This window comes from Nicotiana tabacum, chromosome 16 (genome assembly GCF_000715075.1).
Source record: "Nicotiana tabacum cultivar K326 chromosome 16, ASM71507v2, whole genome shotgun sequence".
Taxonomy (NCBI): Eukaryota; Viridiplantae; Streptophyta; class Magnoliopsida; order Solanales; family Solanaceae; genus Nicotiana; species Nicotiana tabacum.
In genome coordinates this window covers 153514078-153531218 of record NC_134095.1, presented here as the reverse complement: position 1 = coordinate 153531218, position 17141 = coordinate 153514078, and the positions used below count along the sequence as shown (strand labels likewise).

The following is a 17141-nucleotide window of genomic DNA, read 5'->3' as shown; positions in this document are numbered from 1 at the left end:
CTTTCATCTTAATTGATGGATTTTTAGCATCCACAATTGCGATGAATGAGAAGGATCATTGTCCATTGACATCAGAGTAACAGGAGTCTAACTATAGTGATTTAATTGAATTTAAATACAGATACTACAAGTCTACCATAGCATAATGGATAATATAGCTGATTCCAACTAGTTTGTGTTGAATCTCATTTGATCGAAGCTGCCCAATATAACCTTCTACATTACATGTCCATACTAGAAAGAACAGAGTGTCACATAACTATGGTGTAGATTAGAGAATGACAAAATTACACGAAAGGGGTCTGCCATCAAATGACATAACAAAAAATGGATCTGAACAATGAAATAATAGAAAAAATATAAGTGCTTCTTCAACTTTGTACTGCATCTATCTGTGTATAGCTAACAATCAAGTATCAACTGGGAGGGGCTACAATGTATTGGCCTACTTGTAAATCCATTCATTTGCACGGCCGCCAGATTCGTCCATATCTATGAAAATGCTCACTGCCTGTGGTTTATAACAAGAGAGAACAAGATCGAACGCATAGTTAGATAAACATTCACTTTGGACTGGCTGAATAATTCATACAAGCGACTCAATATCCGTCATCGTAAGCCTTAATCATCTTTGAAATGCGACAACAACAACAACAACAACAACAACAACAACAACAACAAACTCAGTATATTCCGACAAGCGGGGTCTAGGGAGGGTAGTGTATATGCAGGCCTTACCCCTACCTAGTGAAGGTAGAGGTTGTTTCCAATAAACCCTCGGCTCAGAAAATGTGAGAAGAAGAAGAATAACAGGGAAAAAAAGAAAGAGAGAAGAAAAAGAGGAAGAAACGAATTAGTACCAAATAGTAACAACAGGGAAATACGATAACATCTTTGAAATGCAAATTCCGATATATCTTCCTTAAGGGACGTGTCATAAACGCCACAACTGCTAAAATCCGAGAGTTTTCTTATAAACTTAGGAGAGAGGCTTATGCAAAGCCTTATTAGGACTAGGAAGCAATGATATCACTACTCTTTTATTGTTGGAATCCTACATATGGAATGCATGGATAACAGGGTCATCGCATGGCGAATGGGGTGAGCGATCCTCCCCCCCCCCTCCCCATGGATATCACATGGATTTCTCCAAATAAAGCATAAGTAAATACAGAAGCAATTAACCATAAAGTTCTAGGAAGATACACAATCATTGTGCATTTGTCCCTGTTGTTTGCAAGATTTCCTTTTTTGTCTGTGACATACTTAGTACTTTACATCCGTGATTCGAATTTGTACATGAAAGATTGTTTTTTAATGAAATATTAAGTCTAAAATAATTCATGATTAGTTAGATAAGTAATAACTGATTAAAATTTTATCAATTTCTCTAAAATATAGCTGGCTATTTGTTAAGATTTTAAAGGTGATTCTTTTCAGAATAACCAAATAGTGATGCAGGTAATGAGATTGATATAATCAAAAGTTCAGAATAAGATGGCCTCAAGTATCAGCTAGAACTAATTTACCTTCCCTATACGAGGCCGCTCTTTCAACTTCTCAAGGCTATTTCGAACATGCGAAACAGCTCCCCAACATTTCAATGTGTTTGCCACATCATCTAGCCTCAGTAGGTATTCTTCTTCAGTTAGGGGAAAAGATCGCTTTAAAAAAGAAGCATGAAGGCACATTAGATGGAAATCATGGAAACAATTTAAATATTCTATATTGACTCTCAACACATGCTAACAGTTACAATGCATGATTTTTGCTTTAACAGATCTCAAAGGATCTTAAAATCATTTTATCAGAAAAAGGAAACAAAAAGATCACTCGAACATACTAAGTTGTTTCTTTCAACCTGTCTAGGAAAGTAATAAACCTCATTTCCAAGTCCAAAAAGTCAGCTAATTTCTAACTTAAAAATTTGCTTTACTTGATCATTACGTAATGTTGAGTATCAGCGAACCATTTGAGAAAGCTACAGGAGAGCAGTAGTCAGCATGCTGTCTCAAGAAAATTACTATTTGCATCTGATCTAGTGTATCAGCAGTACCTAATTAAGCTAAATTTAGAAGTTCCTCTTTTGGTCATTCGGCCAATGTTAACTGTTCAAATTTTCCTCCACTTGAAAGTGATTCTTATAGAATTCATCGTTCCAAGTAATCTCCTTTAATGTACTCCTCTTTCTGTATAATAAGATATGTTCATCTTCTCATATGCTCGGGCCAAGGACTAGAAAGGAAAGTGCAGCATCACATCGAATATCATGCTTCGGGCATGTTCCATTAAGAAGGCCAAGCCTAATCAGGACAAGAAATCAAGACGAAAACTAAAAGGAGGGAAGGACAAAATGCAACTTTATTGGGACATTTTTCAAAATATTCGTCAAATCAGATGGTAGAAATAATTTAATGACAACAACCAGTTTCATTATGGAATGCTAGAGATATCAGCTCACCTGCTCCCTGTATTTCCACATAACGTTTAACGCAAGAAGATTTTTCCCCATGAATTCCTACATAAAAGGAATATAGGGATACTAAGTTAAGCATCTAAATGATGTCATAGATTAACTGCAGAAAACCTTGCAACATCAATTGGAATTGTTTGAACGCTCTTTCTCTAGTCAGCTTTAATGGTCAAATAGTCTTAAAAGAGCTTCCCAAATAATAAAAAGGTCACCTGAGTAACAAGTATAGATTGGATACCAAAAACTCTAAACCTAATAGACATAACTTTCTTTTGACAAAACACTTTTAATCGAACTTGAAGCCAACAATATCTTTAGTTGTTAACAGCATTACACCGTCCAATAGATTTTTGAATATTGAAATTATGGAGAAGTTGCATGTAGATCTACTGTCAATCAAATAACAAATACATTAGAAATGATGATTAAAGAATAAGGAAAGCAAGTACCTTCTTAATCAATTGAACATCATAGGACCTTCCATATTTATTCCTTATCAAAGCTGCAAGGTCTATTCCACTAAAAGCAGAGTCATCCCTCCCGATGATTCTTTCAAGATTATTCCTTAGAATTTCACTATTTACCTGACAAACAAAAAAATTAGGATGCTTGTTCGACATTCAGACAATAGACATGCATAGACACGCACAGCCGTATAAGTATATGCTGTGTGCGTTATATTTTATATCCAAACATCTCTTTATGATTTTTTGATTTATCATTCAAAGAATCAAAGTGTAAATTAACAAGTATAGGGAGGCGGGAGCCAAGCAATGATGGAATTGCAACAGCAAGGGCATTTTAACTTACAGATCCAGTTTCACTTTCTGTCGGTTTGTTACTATCTTCTGAGTCATCAGGATCCTTTGCATCACCGGTTGCAGCAGAAAATATTGACCAGCTTTTTCTAGTATTTAGGTGGCGACAGCTAATAAACTTCTGACCTTTTGAAGGTAACAATTCTTTCCAAGAAGATTCTACGTCTGTATAACGAAAACATGAAAATTTGCAACTTCTTTCCTTCAAAATATGCTCTGGACCTCCTAATGAACAGATACGAGGGTGGGTCCCCAGAGAACTCGTCATTCCAAAATCTGTAATTCCATAAGACATGAATGACCGGACATCAAATTTAAGCTTGTGTTAGTGTAGCATAAACAAAGTTATCAGAACGCACAAGATAGGACAGTTGGTTAAAGTAATTGAGAACTAGTAGCTTTAACAATTCATTATGTTAGTATATGATAACTTTTATGATCACAGGCTTGTGCAGAAATATTTCAGTTTCAGAAAATCTAACCTCCATGTTGAAAACCGGAACCATATAGAATTAGAGGTTTTTAAGATGCAATTAGGCCATACCTCAATGGCTAAGTGAATTTTTTTTTTTTTTTGCTTAATCAAACGTTGGCACAATAAGCACATATTAGTCGAAGTATTTGGATACTTTGACACATTCTTGATTCATACAACCAAGAAGTTGTAGATATTTCGACAAGAAGAAATTCTGGACTACTCAGCATACACGCATGAAAAGAATCACCTTTAGGTTACACTAACTATGCATAAGTCTAAAAACCATTCACCCTATGTATTACGAAGATGTTAGTCAGATGTCATACACTTCGATTTTCATGCTTATTAGTTGTATCCTTGCACCTCCGTCCAACACTTTGTTCATATAGACATTTCCTATATACAAAAGCTTTGACAACCATAACACACACCCAACGTCCAACACCTGTGCTTAATTCAAGCTAGTACCAGGGTCGATGTACAGTGTAAGGTATGAGTTCATTCGAACCCAGTAGCTTTGGCTCGGACCTTAGATATGTGTTAAGAAATCTCGATTTCAAACCAAATACATCAAATGAGTTGTAGTAGAATCCCGAACTCGAACCCATAAAGTTCAAATCCTGGATCCACCTCCTGCTATAGCACTGGCTCAAACATAAGGTTCATGGAAAAATCTGATCAGAAACCACCCCTTCTTTAAGAAAAAAGTATACGATCAACTCAATCTACAAGAAACCCACCCCTGCACATTCTGGATAAACATGAACTAACCATGGAAAATGTTGTTCCTCCAACCTTTTCTTGCTCTTTCATAAAGTAGGATGTTGTAGCCACTCCTATTTACTCATTTCTAGGCTATCGTATATCATTTGATTCATCATCAAGTTACCATTATAGTTATCTAATTAAAAAAAGAAGCAGCTAGAGCTACTTCTTTATGCATCAAAATGGACCTTCTCCCAAGAAACACTTCCAATATTTCCTACACCAAGCAATTTTTGCTCTACTCCTCTATATCAGCATACCATTATCAGGGGCGAACATAGCATATAAGTTATGGGTTTATCCGAACCCAATAACTTTGACTTAGACCTTGTATATAGGTTAAAATTTTCACTAAGTACAAATAATATATTTCGAACCCATAAAGTTCAAATTCTGGATCGTGGTAATCTTTTAATTGACACATAACCTGGTATAATACAGAGTACTTATATAAGCTCTTTCATACCACTATAATGATACATAACCCCTTTACAAACACTAAGTTAGACCAACACCTTCAAATTATTCATCAAAATTCCCCCCACCCCACCCCACCCCCCCCAAAAAAAAGGAAGAGGAAATTTATAAATCAAGATTATATTCAAGATACATAATTGAATAAAATTGAGAAAAAAAAAGGAGAAAAAAAAGTGAGAGAGGAAATGACCTGGTGGAAGCAGCAGAGTCTTGAGTTAGCTTTCAAGCAGTGTTGTAGTGAGGCCCCAGAAAAAAGAAAAGGAGTTAGTTAAAAGGCGTAAGAGCTTTAAATTATGGTTGCTTTTGCTTCTACAACTTAAAATGAAATGGAAATTGTTTTCTCCTTTTGGCGTATGTGGATGTGGAGCAAAATGGATATGGACTCTAAAGTCTTATGGTGTGAGATTATTCTCCCTTTTATTTTCCTAGAACTAATTAATACAATAATTGTTATTTACACTACTATTTGGTTTTGTGTAAATGTTTAGTGTAAATAAATATTTGTCTTGAACTCTTTGTTTGCATATATGTTTTTATAATTTAATTGTGTCTAATTGATATGTATTTTAAATTTAGTATGTAATTATAGTCAAACCTCTCTATAACAACATTGTTTGTTCCGAAATATTTCGGTTTTTATAGTGAATGGTTGTTATACACTTATAACAATATTTGACATTTAAATATATTTTGGCTGTTATAGACAAAAAATATCCAAAAACTAATTATTTTTCTTTTATAATATTATATATAAAAGATTAATAAAATATTTAAATTCAAAATCTCAAAAGATATAAATATTTCACGAATTAAATACTAAAGAAATATAATATATTATTTAAAAATTCTTAATTAAACGCACAAATATTTAAACTCTAAGGCACACAGTTAAAAAATATGAATAGATTACATTTACATATTATTGGTAATCATCCAATATAAGATATATCACGTGTACATCATCAAATAAAAAAAAAGAATGATATGCATATCTTCAAAAAGTATAAATAGATCTTTTAAGTATCTTTTGACATTTTTCTAATGCAAGATATATCATTTGTAGATCTTTAGTTATAAAATATTTGATGTGCATATGTTCATGGAACATACTGCTATCCTTAAGATAATATATATAGCTATTATAAGTTGTACATTAAAGTTATAAAATATTTGCTTAAATATTTAGAATTATTATTAGTAATAATCTTAGAAAATCTGCATGGCTGTTATAGAGGGGTAATTTTACAAAAAGCGTACTGTTATAAAAATGGTTGTTGTTGTGATAAGCAAAATGTTATTATAGAGAGATAAAATATAACATAAAAAATCGATTCTGAAAAAAACTAGGCTTTTATAGTGAAGAATTGTAATATAGCCATATAGATATGTTGTTATAGAGGTCTGACTGTATTAAGGTTAAATAAGGAATACGGGAGTATAGCTAAATTTAATTCTTATACATTTGGAAAAAAATTAATGAGCTATGTACAGATTTTTTTTAATGCATATATATAATAACACGAGGGAACTATATTATGTTGAGATTAATTTCCTCTTTTGTCCAATAAGATGGATTTCAGTTTAATTATTTGAATAGAATTTTTCTTTTAAATTTGAAGACAAATGACTTTGAATTTTTGCAATTATAAATTGCATTTAACGTGGTACTCCCGAATAGAATGGAACACCAAATAATTGAGTTAGTTTGAACCCGAGATCTCATAACTTGCATAAAATTACATATTATATTTTGCTTTTTCTTGAATTTAAACATGAAATTTTATGGTTCCGCTTCCACTCCGTTGACCATAGCACTCCCTTCATTTTTTTTTTCTTATGAAAATGGTCCTATTTTTCACATTATCACTATTTGACTTTTCAAAGAGCTATTTTCTCTGGTGGAAAAATTCTTTTTTCTGAAATTATAATGTTTTCAAGATATTATTTATGATTTATCATATTTTTATAATACCTCGTACTCTTCTGTATCAAATGCAAAAGAAGTATATTCCAATTTTGTTTAAAAATTGGAGAAAAGCAATTGCACAAATTAGAAAAAAAAATTATTATGTTATACATTTCGGTAGGAGTTGAACCACCGGTCATAACAGAGCGGTTGACGCCGTGAAAGGTAGTTGGAAGCATGGATTTTGCGGACTCCGCCATCGCCTCAATGACGGCGATCAAATCCCGCTCCTCCCCCTCCGATGACGTTGGATCTCCGGTACGTTTTACGTGCATTTCCCTCACTGTTGACGATCAGTTGTCTTTATAAACAATTTTATTTGTTTTTATGTAATATTATACAATGCTTGATCAGTTGATTCGACTGGGGAAAAAAATCGATTTTGTTCCTTTATGTAATTTTTGAGCAATTAATTAAGATTTCGTCTTTTCTTTTGTTGTGTGTGTGTTTAATATAGGAGGTTGGAATTGTGTAGGAGGGATTCCTTTTTGCCTTTTTGTTTCCCTTTTTTGTTTCTTTACAAGGTTCATTACCATTTAGACTATTAACATTTATATTCACTGACATTGTATTTTAATAACTTACCATTTATTGTAGGTTATTAGTGAATGATTATTAAATATAGTCACCTGCAATTTCTTTTTAGGTAATCAGTGCAATAGTGCATAGAACTTAAACATTTTCTCTATAAGGCTAATGTAAATTAACCTGTTATAACGGGTTACTTACCTTTTATTGTAGGTTACTAGTGAATTTTTATTAAATACAGTCACCTGCTAAGTTTTGTGATTATTCTATACAAGCAGTGCATAGAACAAAAACACTTCCTCTATAAGGCTAATGTAATTTAACCCGTTATAGCAGTATGCTTACCATTTATTGTAGGTTACTAGTGAATTTTTATTACATATACTGCAACTACCTTTTAAGTTACTTGGTTATTCTATACAATCAGTGCATAGAACTTAAACACTTCCTCTATAAGGCTAATGCAATTTAATCCGTTATAGCAAGATTCTTACCATTTGTTGTAGGTTACTAGTGAATTTTTATTAAATATACTCAGCTGCAATTACCTTTTAAGTTACCTGATAATTTTACGCAATCAGTGCATAGAAGTTAAACACTTTCTTTATAAGGCTAATGTAATTTAACCTGTTATAGCAGGCTACTTATTACCAGTGATTTTTTTCTAGTATATTCACCTGCAATGACCTTTTAAGTAACCTGATTATTTTATACAATCAGTGCATACATAGAACTTAAACACTTTTTCTATAAGGTTGCGTCTGACTAGTTGCTCATTCTTCTACTATTTCACTTTGTACTTGAATCCTCCCACTAGTACCTCAAACTCTGTCTGACTTAGGCTAATGGAAGGAGATTGCATAGCTTTTATGCCTCTGCTTACACCACTTGTCTACTTTTATACTTGAGGTGGTGCTTTTGGAAAGCCCAACTTATTGATGGAAGCAGTGGCAAAGTGAACAATTTATATAAGGAGATAAAAAAAATTAAAATATCACATTTGGGATTTGGATTTGTGATCTAAAGCAGCTTTTGAACCCTTTCTACCACTACACTAGAATTTTTCTTTATGTCAAGGGGATTCAACAATTTATATATAACCAATTTTTTTTTTACCTTTACCCAATTTACAAATTACACAGTATAATTTTTAGGGTTCAACTAGCTCCGCCGTTGGTTGGAGGTAGAAACAACTTACCATATGAGCAAGTTTCACTCGTCAACTCAGCAGCATTTAATCTCCTTTCGAAGTTCATTTAGTTTATTTTCTACTTTTTTCTTCGAAGTTGGAAATTTTAGACATGCTTGAATCAATACAATTGAACATTTTAGTTGCTTAAGTTTGCTATTGTAGGAGGAGCATAATGTGGCATCTGTAAGTGAGAATCATGAGACGACATGTTGGGGCTGTGGGCTCCGCGTACTTGTTTCACCGCATGTACCTGCTTTCAAGTGTTTCTGGTGTGGAGCTATAACCAACCAGAATGCAATTAAACATGAGAACCAGAACTTCAGGTGGAGACGATTGCGAGACCGGTGTTTCGTTAGCATCCTCATTGTCTTCATGCTAATTGTAATATGTAAGTGATCAAACATCCATCATCTCCCCTCCATTCCTCTACAGGAATATTTGGTTCTTTCCACGACTAACTTCTAGTTCCGTATGGTTATTGCATTCTCTATCTGCTTTTATCTTTTTATAACCCTTGCACCATTTATATGATTTTCATGTCAGAGTTTTATATGGGGGAAGAAATCAATGTGTACGTATCTTTTTTGTGTGTTGTGTGCTTCATGTCTACCTCTGGTTTTGCCAATTTAAGCCATTCTGCTACTTTTTCTTGGTCCTGCTCGATGAAAATGAAACACTATGGCTCTTAGATGTGTCAACAATTTGTGGCCATACTGCTAATTTACCTTTTTATTTTTTCTAGTAATTAGATGCAACAATTCCTTGCTAATTGCATCACAGAATGCAATAAATTCCACAATGTGGATTTTGGTTTCTCTTACTCTTTTCTGTATACGTATATTTTCTTGTATGTCATTGTGTTAATTGTAGGGGTATTTCTTTGCAGTTTTATATCAACTTGTTGCTGGATGTAAGACTTTATTATACGTAAGCTTTGATATGTTTGTTGGTGTTTCAGGTGGTGGTATTTGGGCCATTTATCCAGTAGTATTTTCTGTTGGTTACATCTACGGTGGTGTTCACATTTTGATTGCTATAATATTGTCCATATCTACCCTGTCTACATTTAGCCTTTCTGCATTTCGATCATGTGTGAAACATTCAAAATCAAGCAGTAGCTATCCGGCCGTGACAAAAGGAGCACTTGAGAATTATAGATATTGTGAATACTGTTCAAAGCCAAAGTCACCTAGGGCACATCATTGCCGTTCTTGTGGAATGTGCGTATTGGACATGGATCATCATTGTCCCTTTGTAAGTCTCGGTATTCTTTTATGCTTTGGATAAGATGTCTGTTTGCTAGAATGTTATGCATATAAATTGTAGTTGAGAAATTTTAGAAGCTTAATAGACAAGTATAACCATGTGTCTGTGAGTTTAAGCCTAAAATTGAGCCTCTAAAGGTTTTCTTTATCTCACAACTTTTATATGGATTGCTGGATCCTATGTCGTAAAAATATTAGGTGGGTGATATCTATCTGCTTGATGACTTTTTTCGAAAGAAAAGAAATATTGCTTATGGATGGTATGGAGCAGTTGTATATATAGGCCATTTGCATGATGATGCTTTGTTGTTTCTTCTTCACTTGTGAAAGAACCCTTGGATGGCAGATCTTTGATTCCCATGGACCTTGTAAGATCGATGATCTTATTGTAGATCACCTGGTCAAATGAAAATGTTATATTTATACCTCAATATCAAATTTTAATTTTGACTTTTGAGATCTAGCCTTTAAACCCCTTGAAAAAATTCCTTCACCCCCCCCCCCCCCCAAAAAAAAAAAAAAAAACCAACAACAACAACAACAATTAAGCCTCAATCTCAAGCAAGTTACGATCGACATATTTATTGTGAGGATTCATCACGAATGCTAGTTTTACATTGGCTGCTAGCCTATCCCAACCCTCATCTTTTATTCAGTCTTCGGACCAGCAAATATGAGCAAGCTCACATGGGCAGAAGCTTGAATATGTCCTGCTGAAGCTTCTCTTCCTTGGGTGAACATATATAAGCATTATCGATTCCATTCCACCAAAAGCAGGCACCATAGCTCGTTTGCTACTTCTCACTGTAGTAATAGGTGATCCGTGATTTTGTCCTCTTTCTCACACATAAAGCAACAAGCATATTGATCTCCTGTTTCAATGGATTTTATTCAGTGTTATCGGCCCTTTGTCTTCCATCCAACTTCCCTTGGAAATAGAACCAACGTACTATTGTTTTTCAGGACGAGAAATAGTAGCACATAAACTGAAAAATTGCCTGATTTCTCTGGCTTCCCCTCTTTCATCTGGCTGCACATTCATCTCTAAAGTCTGTGTACTTCCTGCACGGATTGACATGAACAATATGGCACAGTAATCATATTATATTCTCATGATAATAATTGCTTATTCTTTTATTGTACCAGATTGGAAACTGTGTTGGTGCAGCAAACCATCGGCACTTTGTCATTTTCCTCATTTCAGCAATCATTAGCATGGTTTACGCATCCATCATGTCTGCCTATGCAGCTTATCATGTTTGGCCACCATTAAACAGCTGGCAAGTCCGACTTCTGAATGGGGCAGTTGGTCAAAAGTTGCTTTTGAAAATGTTAAGAGAAATTTTTCTGGCATTTGGCAGTTCTATGTTGTTTCTACCAGCGAGAGGACTTGTTCTTGTTTACCTCTTTATTGCTAGTGTCTCTATCGAGATAGGTTTAAGCGTGCTTTTGTGGCAGCAACTCTGTTTCATATATGAAGGCAAGACATACTTGAGTCATATAAGTGCAGCTGGAGGTGACAGTACTGCAGTAAAAGATTGCCAAAATTTCATCCGATTCTTTGGCTGCCCTTATTATACTACAACGAGGTTGTTGCCGAGCTTCTTCAGTTCTAAGAAGAGACACAAAAAATGAAGCTTCAAAGAGGTGAATCAATTACTCCTTGTTTGCTCTTCATACATCAACATAGAATATACAAGTCTCTTTATTGATTTTTTTAAGAGCCATTAGTGTGCAGGAAGTTTTGAATTCTCCCAAATACTGATTTAGTTTATGGTATCTAGTTGGGAAGTTTTCCCATTTTTATAAGCTGAAATTTTTCTTAGATCATGTGCTTATCTAAGAAAACACTGCGTTGGCACTGCCTTCAGATTGAAACATTTCCCCCTTGGGTCTCTTTTGGCAGTCTGCAACATAAGAATTAGATAACAGTTGTGTTTCATTTTTTTCAAAGAATGTGTTCTTTGGGTGGATTGGGAAGGAACTAATTTGTTTTCGAACCTGGGACCTCAAATTAATTTTTTCTTAATTCTTTATTTTTTAATCTTTTATTATGTATGTATGGTAATAGAAGTATACTCATTGTTTGCAAGTTTGTAATTTGTATACTGGTCTTATAATATTTTGCTGAAAGTGAAAGGGGAACTAAAAACATGTGATATTTAGATGCTTCAAAACATGGACTTGAAATTGTGCTTATATCAACCTGCTCTAGGTAGAAATCGAAACAGACGCTTAGGGAAGGGCTTTTTTGTTTGTGTGTGTGTGTGTGTGTGTTGGTCCAGAGGACAAAACTACTTATATTAAGTTAAACATTGTGTAGTACAAGGAGCTAAAGATAGCGTAGGCGTTAACCTATGGGAGCGACCTCGTGATGGGTCATAACAAAAAGGAAACTAGTGGTAGAACTAGTACTAGTCGTCCATGTTGCCAGGGAATTACAAACAAGTCGTGTAGGTGGACGCGATACACACACATCTAGTTGATGGTACAACTTGTCTAACAAAAAGCGTTCCTAAATGGTCATCCTCCAGAGCCGTATGAACAAAGTAAAAGATGGAGGTTGTATAAATATGGTAATGTCCTTTAGAGCTATCCATATTGCAACCACATTTCGCTAGTAGATCTGCGACCTTGTTTTGTTTCCTCTACATATGCAGTATGATAGGATCATCCAGCTGCCGGATAAAAAACCTGCAATCATGAAGAATATTTCCAGCAGTTTTTGTATCCATGAATAAGTATAGGGAAGGTAATAAAGTGGCAAATGACATGGCGAAATATAGAAGCAATTAAGATGTTTTTGAAAGCTTAATGGTCTATGATATAGTATCTCCTACTTTTGTAATATCTTCTTTCGAAAATAATTGTTTTGGTACCTATATTCTCTACTATACTAGTAATAATAGTAGTTTAGTTCTTTTTTTTTTAAAAAAAAAAAAACAAAAAAGGGAACTAAAAGCAACTGAGAATTGTAGGGGTAAGGTCTGCGTACATACAACCTTCCCCAGACCCCACTTGTGGGATTATACTGGGTCGTTGTTGTTGTTGTTGTTGTTGCCTCTAGGAGTGGCAAACGGGCGGGTCGGGTCGGATATGGTTCGGGTTAAATACGGGTAATGAAAAAACGGATCAATTATCCGACCCACCCCATTTTTAATACGAAAAAAAAAACGGGTTAAAACGGATAAAAAAACGGGAACTTCTTGTATATGATCACTTTTGGGAGAATTCTTAATCTCTCTAACTTGAGGAACCCCAAATTTGAGGCTTTACAGATGTAAAAGTTAGACTCATTGGTTATCCATTTTCTAAATGGATAATATGGTTTTTATCCATATTTGACCCGTTTTAAAAAAGTTTATTATCCAACCCATTTTTTAGTGGATATAATATGGGTGGTTAATTGTTTTCTTTGAACAATTTTGCCACCCCTATTTGCCTCTCAAGGTGCATTCCGAGATAAGTAGTTTCACTTGGTTTGGCCAAATACATAAGCAGTCCCTCAAATTTATTTAGACACTTGAACTAACGTTTGTTCTTGAACACCTAAACTCAAATTAAAATGTATCTAAACATGTTTTGCTGACATGGCTTAGTATGTGTGCCACACTTGATTCTAAGCGCGTAAGCTATTGTTTTTCACACAGGAAAAAACTCTCCTTCTCACTCAGCTTCCCAACCACAATCTCCTCCAGCTTCTGCCACCATCCGGCGCCATCCACCTTCTGCAATCCGTGTCTTTGAGCCATTATAAAGTATTACCTAACACCAACCATGAAAACTCCATCGGCATTGTTAGTACCGGCAACGATCATGCCGTCAACTCAAAGTAAAGATTCTTCAATCTTCAACGATTCTTTCTTGATGAACCAATTTTCTCTTTTTGTACATTTTTCACTAATCATAGTCAAAACTTGGAAAGTAATTTTTTGTATGAAAACGAGATAGGAAAATAAAATAGAAGAAAAGTTATGAAAACAAGAAAAAAATCTGTCGAAAAATTATCCACAAATTTTTCATTTACCCAATGTCTTACCATTGTATTTGGAGTCATCTCCAGAACAATTTCGTTACCTAATTCAATATGGTTAAAGTGATTACTAATTTTGAAAGGAAGAAAAAGTGATTACTGATAAAGACGTGAAGAAGAAGGGCAGGGGAGGGGGGGATTTCCAGGTGTCGCATGTTAATTCGTTTAATTTGCCATGTTGGAGGCGCTTGGCCCCACGCTCTTAAGTTATTGATGAGGTTGTGCTAACCGTGCCTAATACACACAGTTTGATTTGAGTTCAGGTGTTCAATGGGAACATATCCTAGGTGTTCAATATTACTTAAGGGGTTGCTTATGTATTTGGCCAATACTACTTGACATGCATTTCAATATTGAATATGTAATATTTGAGCAACTTAAAAAAAATATCCAAATATAGTGGATGTTTGAACAATTAATTATGTTGCTCTTTCTTTTTCCTTCTCTCTAGCTTTTCCGAGGAAATGTTTTTTCATTATCAGTTATAATTTGAATACGAGAAAATAACTCCTAAATATATCTAACATTTTATTTATGGAACGATTTTTTATGTAAAAGGATATATAACTAAAAGTAACATTTTTTTTATTAGCCATCAAATCGATCTCCTATCTAATTTTAAGATTACCAAATTCGGGTTGAAAGTTATGAGTAGTTTATAAGGGGACTCACATTATAAACGAATTAACATTGAAAACGAATTAGTCCTTTCGAGGACATCCAATAAAATTGGTTAGATATAGAGAAAATGAATCATCTAATCAAAAATAAATTACACTTCAAGTTCAAACTAAATAGGGTCTACTTACTCTACTATATGAATCTTTCAAATTGTTTTTCTTATGTTCGTTTTCATTTCATTAAGTGCCTCTCAACGAACTATATATATATATAAAAAAAAACTGTGGGAAATAAAAGTGTGATGTGGCACCTCTTTTTAGCCAAGAAACTCACTTATTTTTTTCTCATTTTTTTGAGTTTTCCCCTCTCATTTTTGCATTTATCTTATTTTTAGTAGCCAAAAAACTCTTCATGTTCTTAAAAGACACGTTCAAAAGAACACGTCCATTATAGTTACACTTGATAGATTTAATACTCATTGCATTAATTATAACTAGTATTAGTACCCGTGCGATGCGCGGACATAAACAACATCAAATTATGATTTGAATAATTTGAATTATGTGCAAATAACCTTAAAATTAAACCTTCTATATAGAAATTATAAACAATTATTAGATATTAATTAAGAAGCAGACATGAAATCATTTTTCAGGTCTCGTACTGGATAACATATTATCTTTTTCTATACCGTAATAATCCAACCCCTTGATTTTGGTACTTTGTATTTTATTTTACGGACAATATTAAAGAATATTAAACATATAACATTGTGATCTATCTTGTTTGAGCACAATAAATCATATTAGTTTAGCAAAATTCTTACTACCGCTTTGTTTTACATCTCAAGTTCAAATAAGTCTTATCCTTCTATATTTTTAGATAATTTTTTTTCTTTTTATTCTTTGCCTATAATTATTGCATTATTTATTACTTATTGTTATATTGTAATGTAATCTTATATTAGCTTATAAATTGACTTAATGTCTTGCTTATGACCCTAATAATAATCATCAATAAATATAAAAAAAATTATGCTTAAAATTTAGTGTATTCTTACATTGTTATTCTCTTACTCAAAACTCTTTCATCATTCAAATTTACCAATAAAATTTTTGAGTATTATTTAATAATTTAATTCACATATTTTAAATAAATTTAAAATAAAAGCATCATCGCACTATCTATATTTTCCTCTTTATACATTTTCTTCCCTATTAAAAAAATTTAATTAGCTTTTACACAAAATTTTTTGGTCGACTCTCAAATAATATCACGTTTATTTAAAAAAATAATTTTTAATTAGTCTAAAATTAATACATAAGTTCTTTTATTGTTTCAAGTTTATTGAATTTTCTTATAATTATTTTTTGTATTACGTGCAATTAAATTTTCTTTCTCTTTTATTTTCAAGATAAAAATTTAGCTTTTAATTTTCATTAGTAAAATTACCTACATGAGATATTTATTTAATATATTAAAATTTTAATTTGATATCAAATTCTTATTTTCCTTTATCTAGCAAATCTTGAATTTTGTGATCATGCCCATATTTTGAGCATTCTGATTATAACTTTAAGAACTTTCTAATCTCAAGTTCAAATAGTCTTTTCCTTACTTTTGCTATAATGTTAACTAATATGTAATATTATCACGTTTTCATGTAATTTTTTTTATTAATTTTATACTTTATTTAATATTCCTATCCACTACTATTTTTTAATATAATATAGATAGATATGTAACTATTTAATATTAAATTAAATATTTATTTTATTTTAAACTATTGATTGAAAATTTTAAATTATTTAAATAATATTTTAAGTGTTGTATACTTGATTTATTTTATTTTCTAAAGTAATTCTTGGTATAAATATCCTCACATTATTTTTAATTTATTTTATTATTTAATAATTTTTATTTTTATTTTGTCTATTAGACTTTAGTTATGTGGTCTTATCCACATGCATGCCATTTCTTATCATACTCAAACAAAAATTTCACATCTCAAATTTAAATAAGTTTTAACCTTCTTTTTTGTATGATAAATTTTTTGACTTTTTTCTCTATTTGTTCCTTAGTTTTGCTGTTATATTATTCAATACTTAATTTTATTACATTGTCATATGGCTTTACATTAGCTTATCTGAAATTAATATCTGTTTTTATCATGTTAAGATTTGTCTTATTAAGTTTAAAATTTTAATTATATAAAAAATATTTATTACATATAAAATAGTAGTTTGCCCAATTTGTCAATACTACTATGACTTTATTATTCTTGTTATTAAAATATTTTTTACTGATTTTTTATTATTATTTTTAAAGTCGTTAAATATTTAATATCTTAAGCAAATTATAGGGTTTTTTTGTATTGTATCTTACTCCAAAGTATAAGTAGTCATAAGTTATCTTAATTTAATGTCTTTCTATATTTTTTAATTTCTTACCTCCATATTTCTAGCTAATATAGAAGAAAATCTATAAGTGGATCAATATATAAATATAGATATACATATAAATAT

General features: G+C 32.5%; 2 protein-coding genes across 3 annotated transcripts; one reads left to right on the top strand and one right to left on the bottom strand.

The window, feature by feature from the left end:
* Positions 1-159: 159 nt before the first annotated feature.
* On the bottom strand, positions 160-5338 carry LOC107823533 (uncharacterized). 2 transcript variants are annotated; one of them, XM_016650207.2, is made up of 6 exons: positions 5202-5338; positions 3284-3567; positions 2923-3057; positions 2462-2518; positions 1530-1664; positions 160-511 (listed from the first exon to the last, which is right to left on the bottom strand). In XM_016650207.2, exons 2-6 carry the CDS (start codon positions 3557-3559, stop codon positions 446-448), a joined length of 669 nt encoding a protein of 222 aa, XP_016505693.2. In that variant the 5' UTR covers positions 3560-3567; positions 5202-5338; the 3' UTR covers positions 160-445. The 2 variants fall into 2 exon arrangements, with proteins under 2 accessions (XP_016505693.2, XP_075089581.1); XM_075233480.1 differs by having other exon boundaries at positions 160-513; positions 1559-1664.
* A 1594-nt stretch (positions 5339-6932) lies between these two features.
* Positions 6933-11859, top strand: LOC107823532 (protein S-acyltransferase 11-like). The gene is made up of 4 exons (XM_075233479.1): positions 6933-7235; positions 8860-9085; positions 9656-9951; positions 11109-11859. Exons 1-4 carry the CDS (start codon positions 7155-7157, stop codon positions 11595-11597), a joined length of 1092 nt encoding a protein of 363 aa, XP_075089580.1. The 5' UTR covers positions 6933-7154; the 3' UTR covers positions 11598-11859.
* The last annotated feature ends 5282 nt before the right edge of the window (positions 11860-17141 follow it).

Bases quoted from the DNA above. Each gene is read 5' to 3' on its own strand.
- LOC107823533 (XM_016650207.2), bottom strand. From the start codon at position 3,559: ATGACGAGTTCTCTGGGGACCCACCCTCGTATCTGTTCATTAGGAGGT. The intron at 3,058-3,283 runs GTAAGTTAAAAT...TTTGTTTGTCAG, and splicing joins CAGAAAGTGAAACTGGATCT to GTAAATAGTGAAATTCTAAG. The intron at 1,665-2,461 runs GTGAGCTGATAT...TCTTTTTTAAAG, and splicing joins TGTGGAAATACAGGGAGCAG to CGATCTTTTCCCCTAACTGA.
- LOC107823532 (XM_075233479.1), top strand. From the start codon at position 7,155: ATGGATTTTGCGGACTCCGCCATCGCCTCAATGACGGCGATCAAATCC. The intron at 7,236-8,859 runs GTACGTTTTACG...TTGCTATTGTAG, and splicing joins CCGATGACGTTGGATCTCCG to GAGGAGCATAATGTGGCATC. The intron at 9,086-9,655 runs GTAAGTGATCAA...TTGGTGTTTCAG, and splicing joins CTTCATGCTAATTGTAATAT to GTGGTGGTATTTGGGCCATT.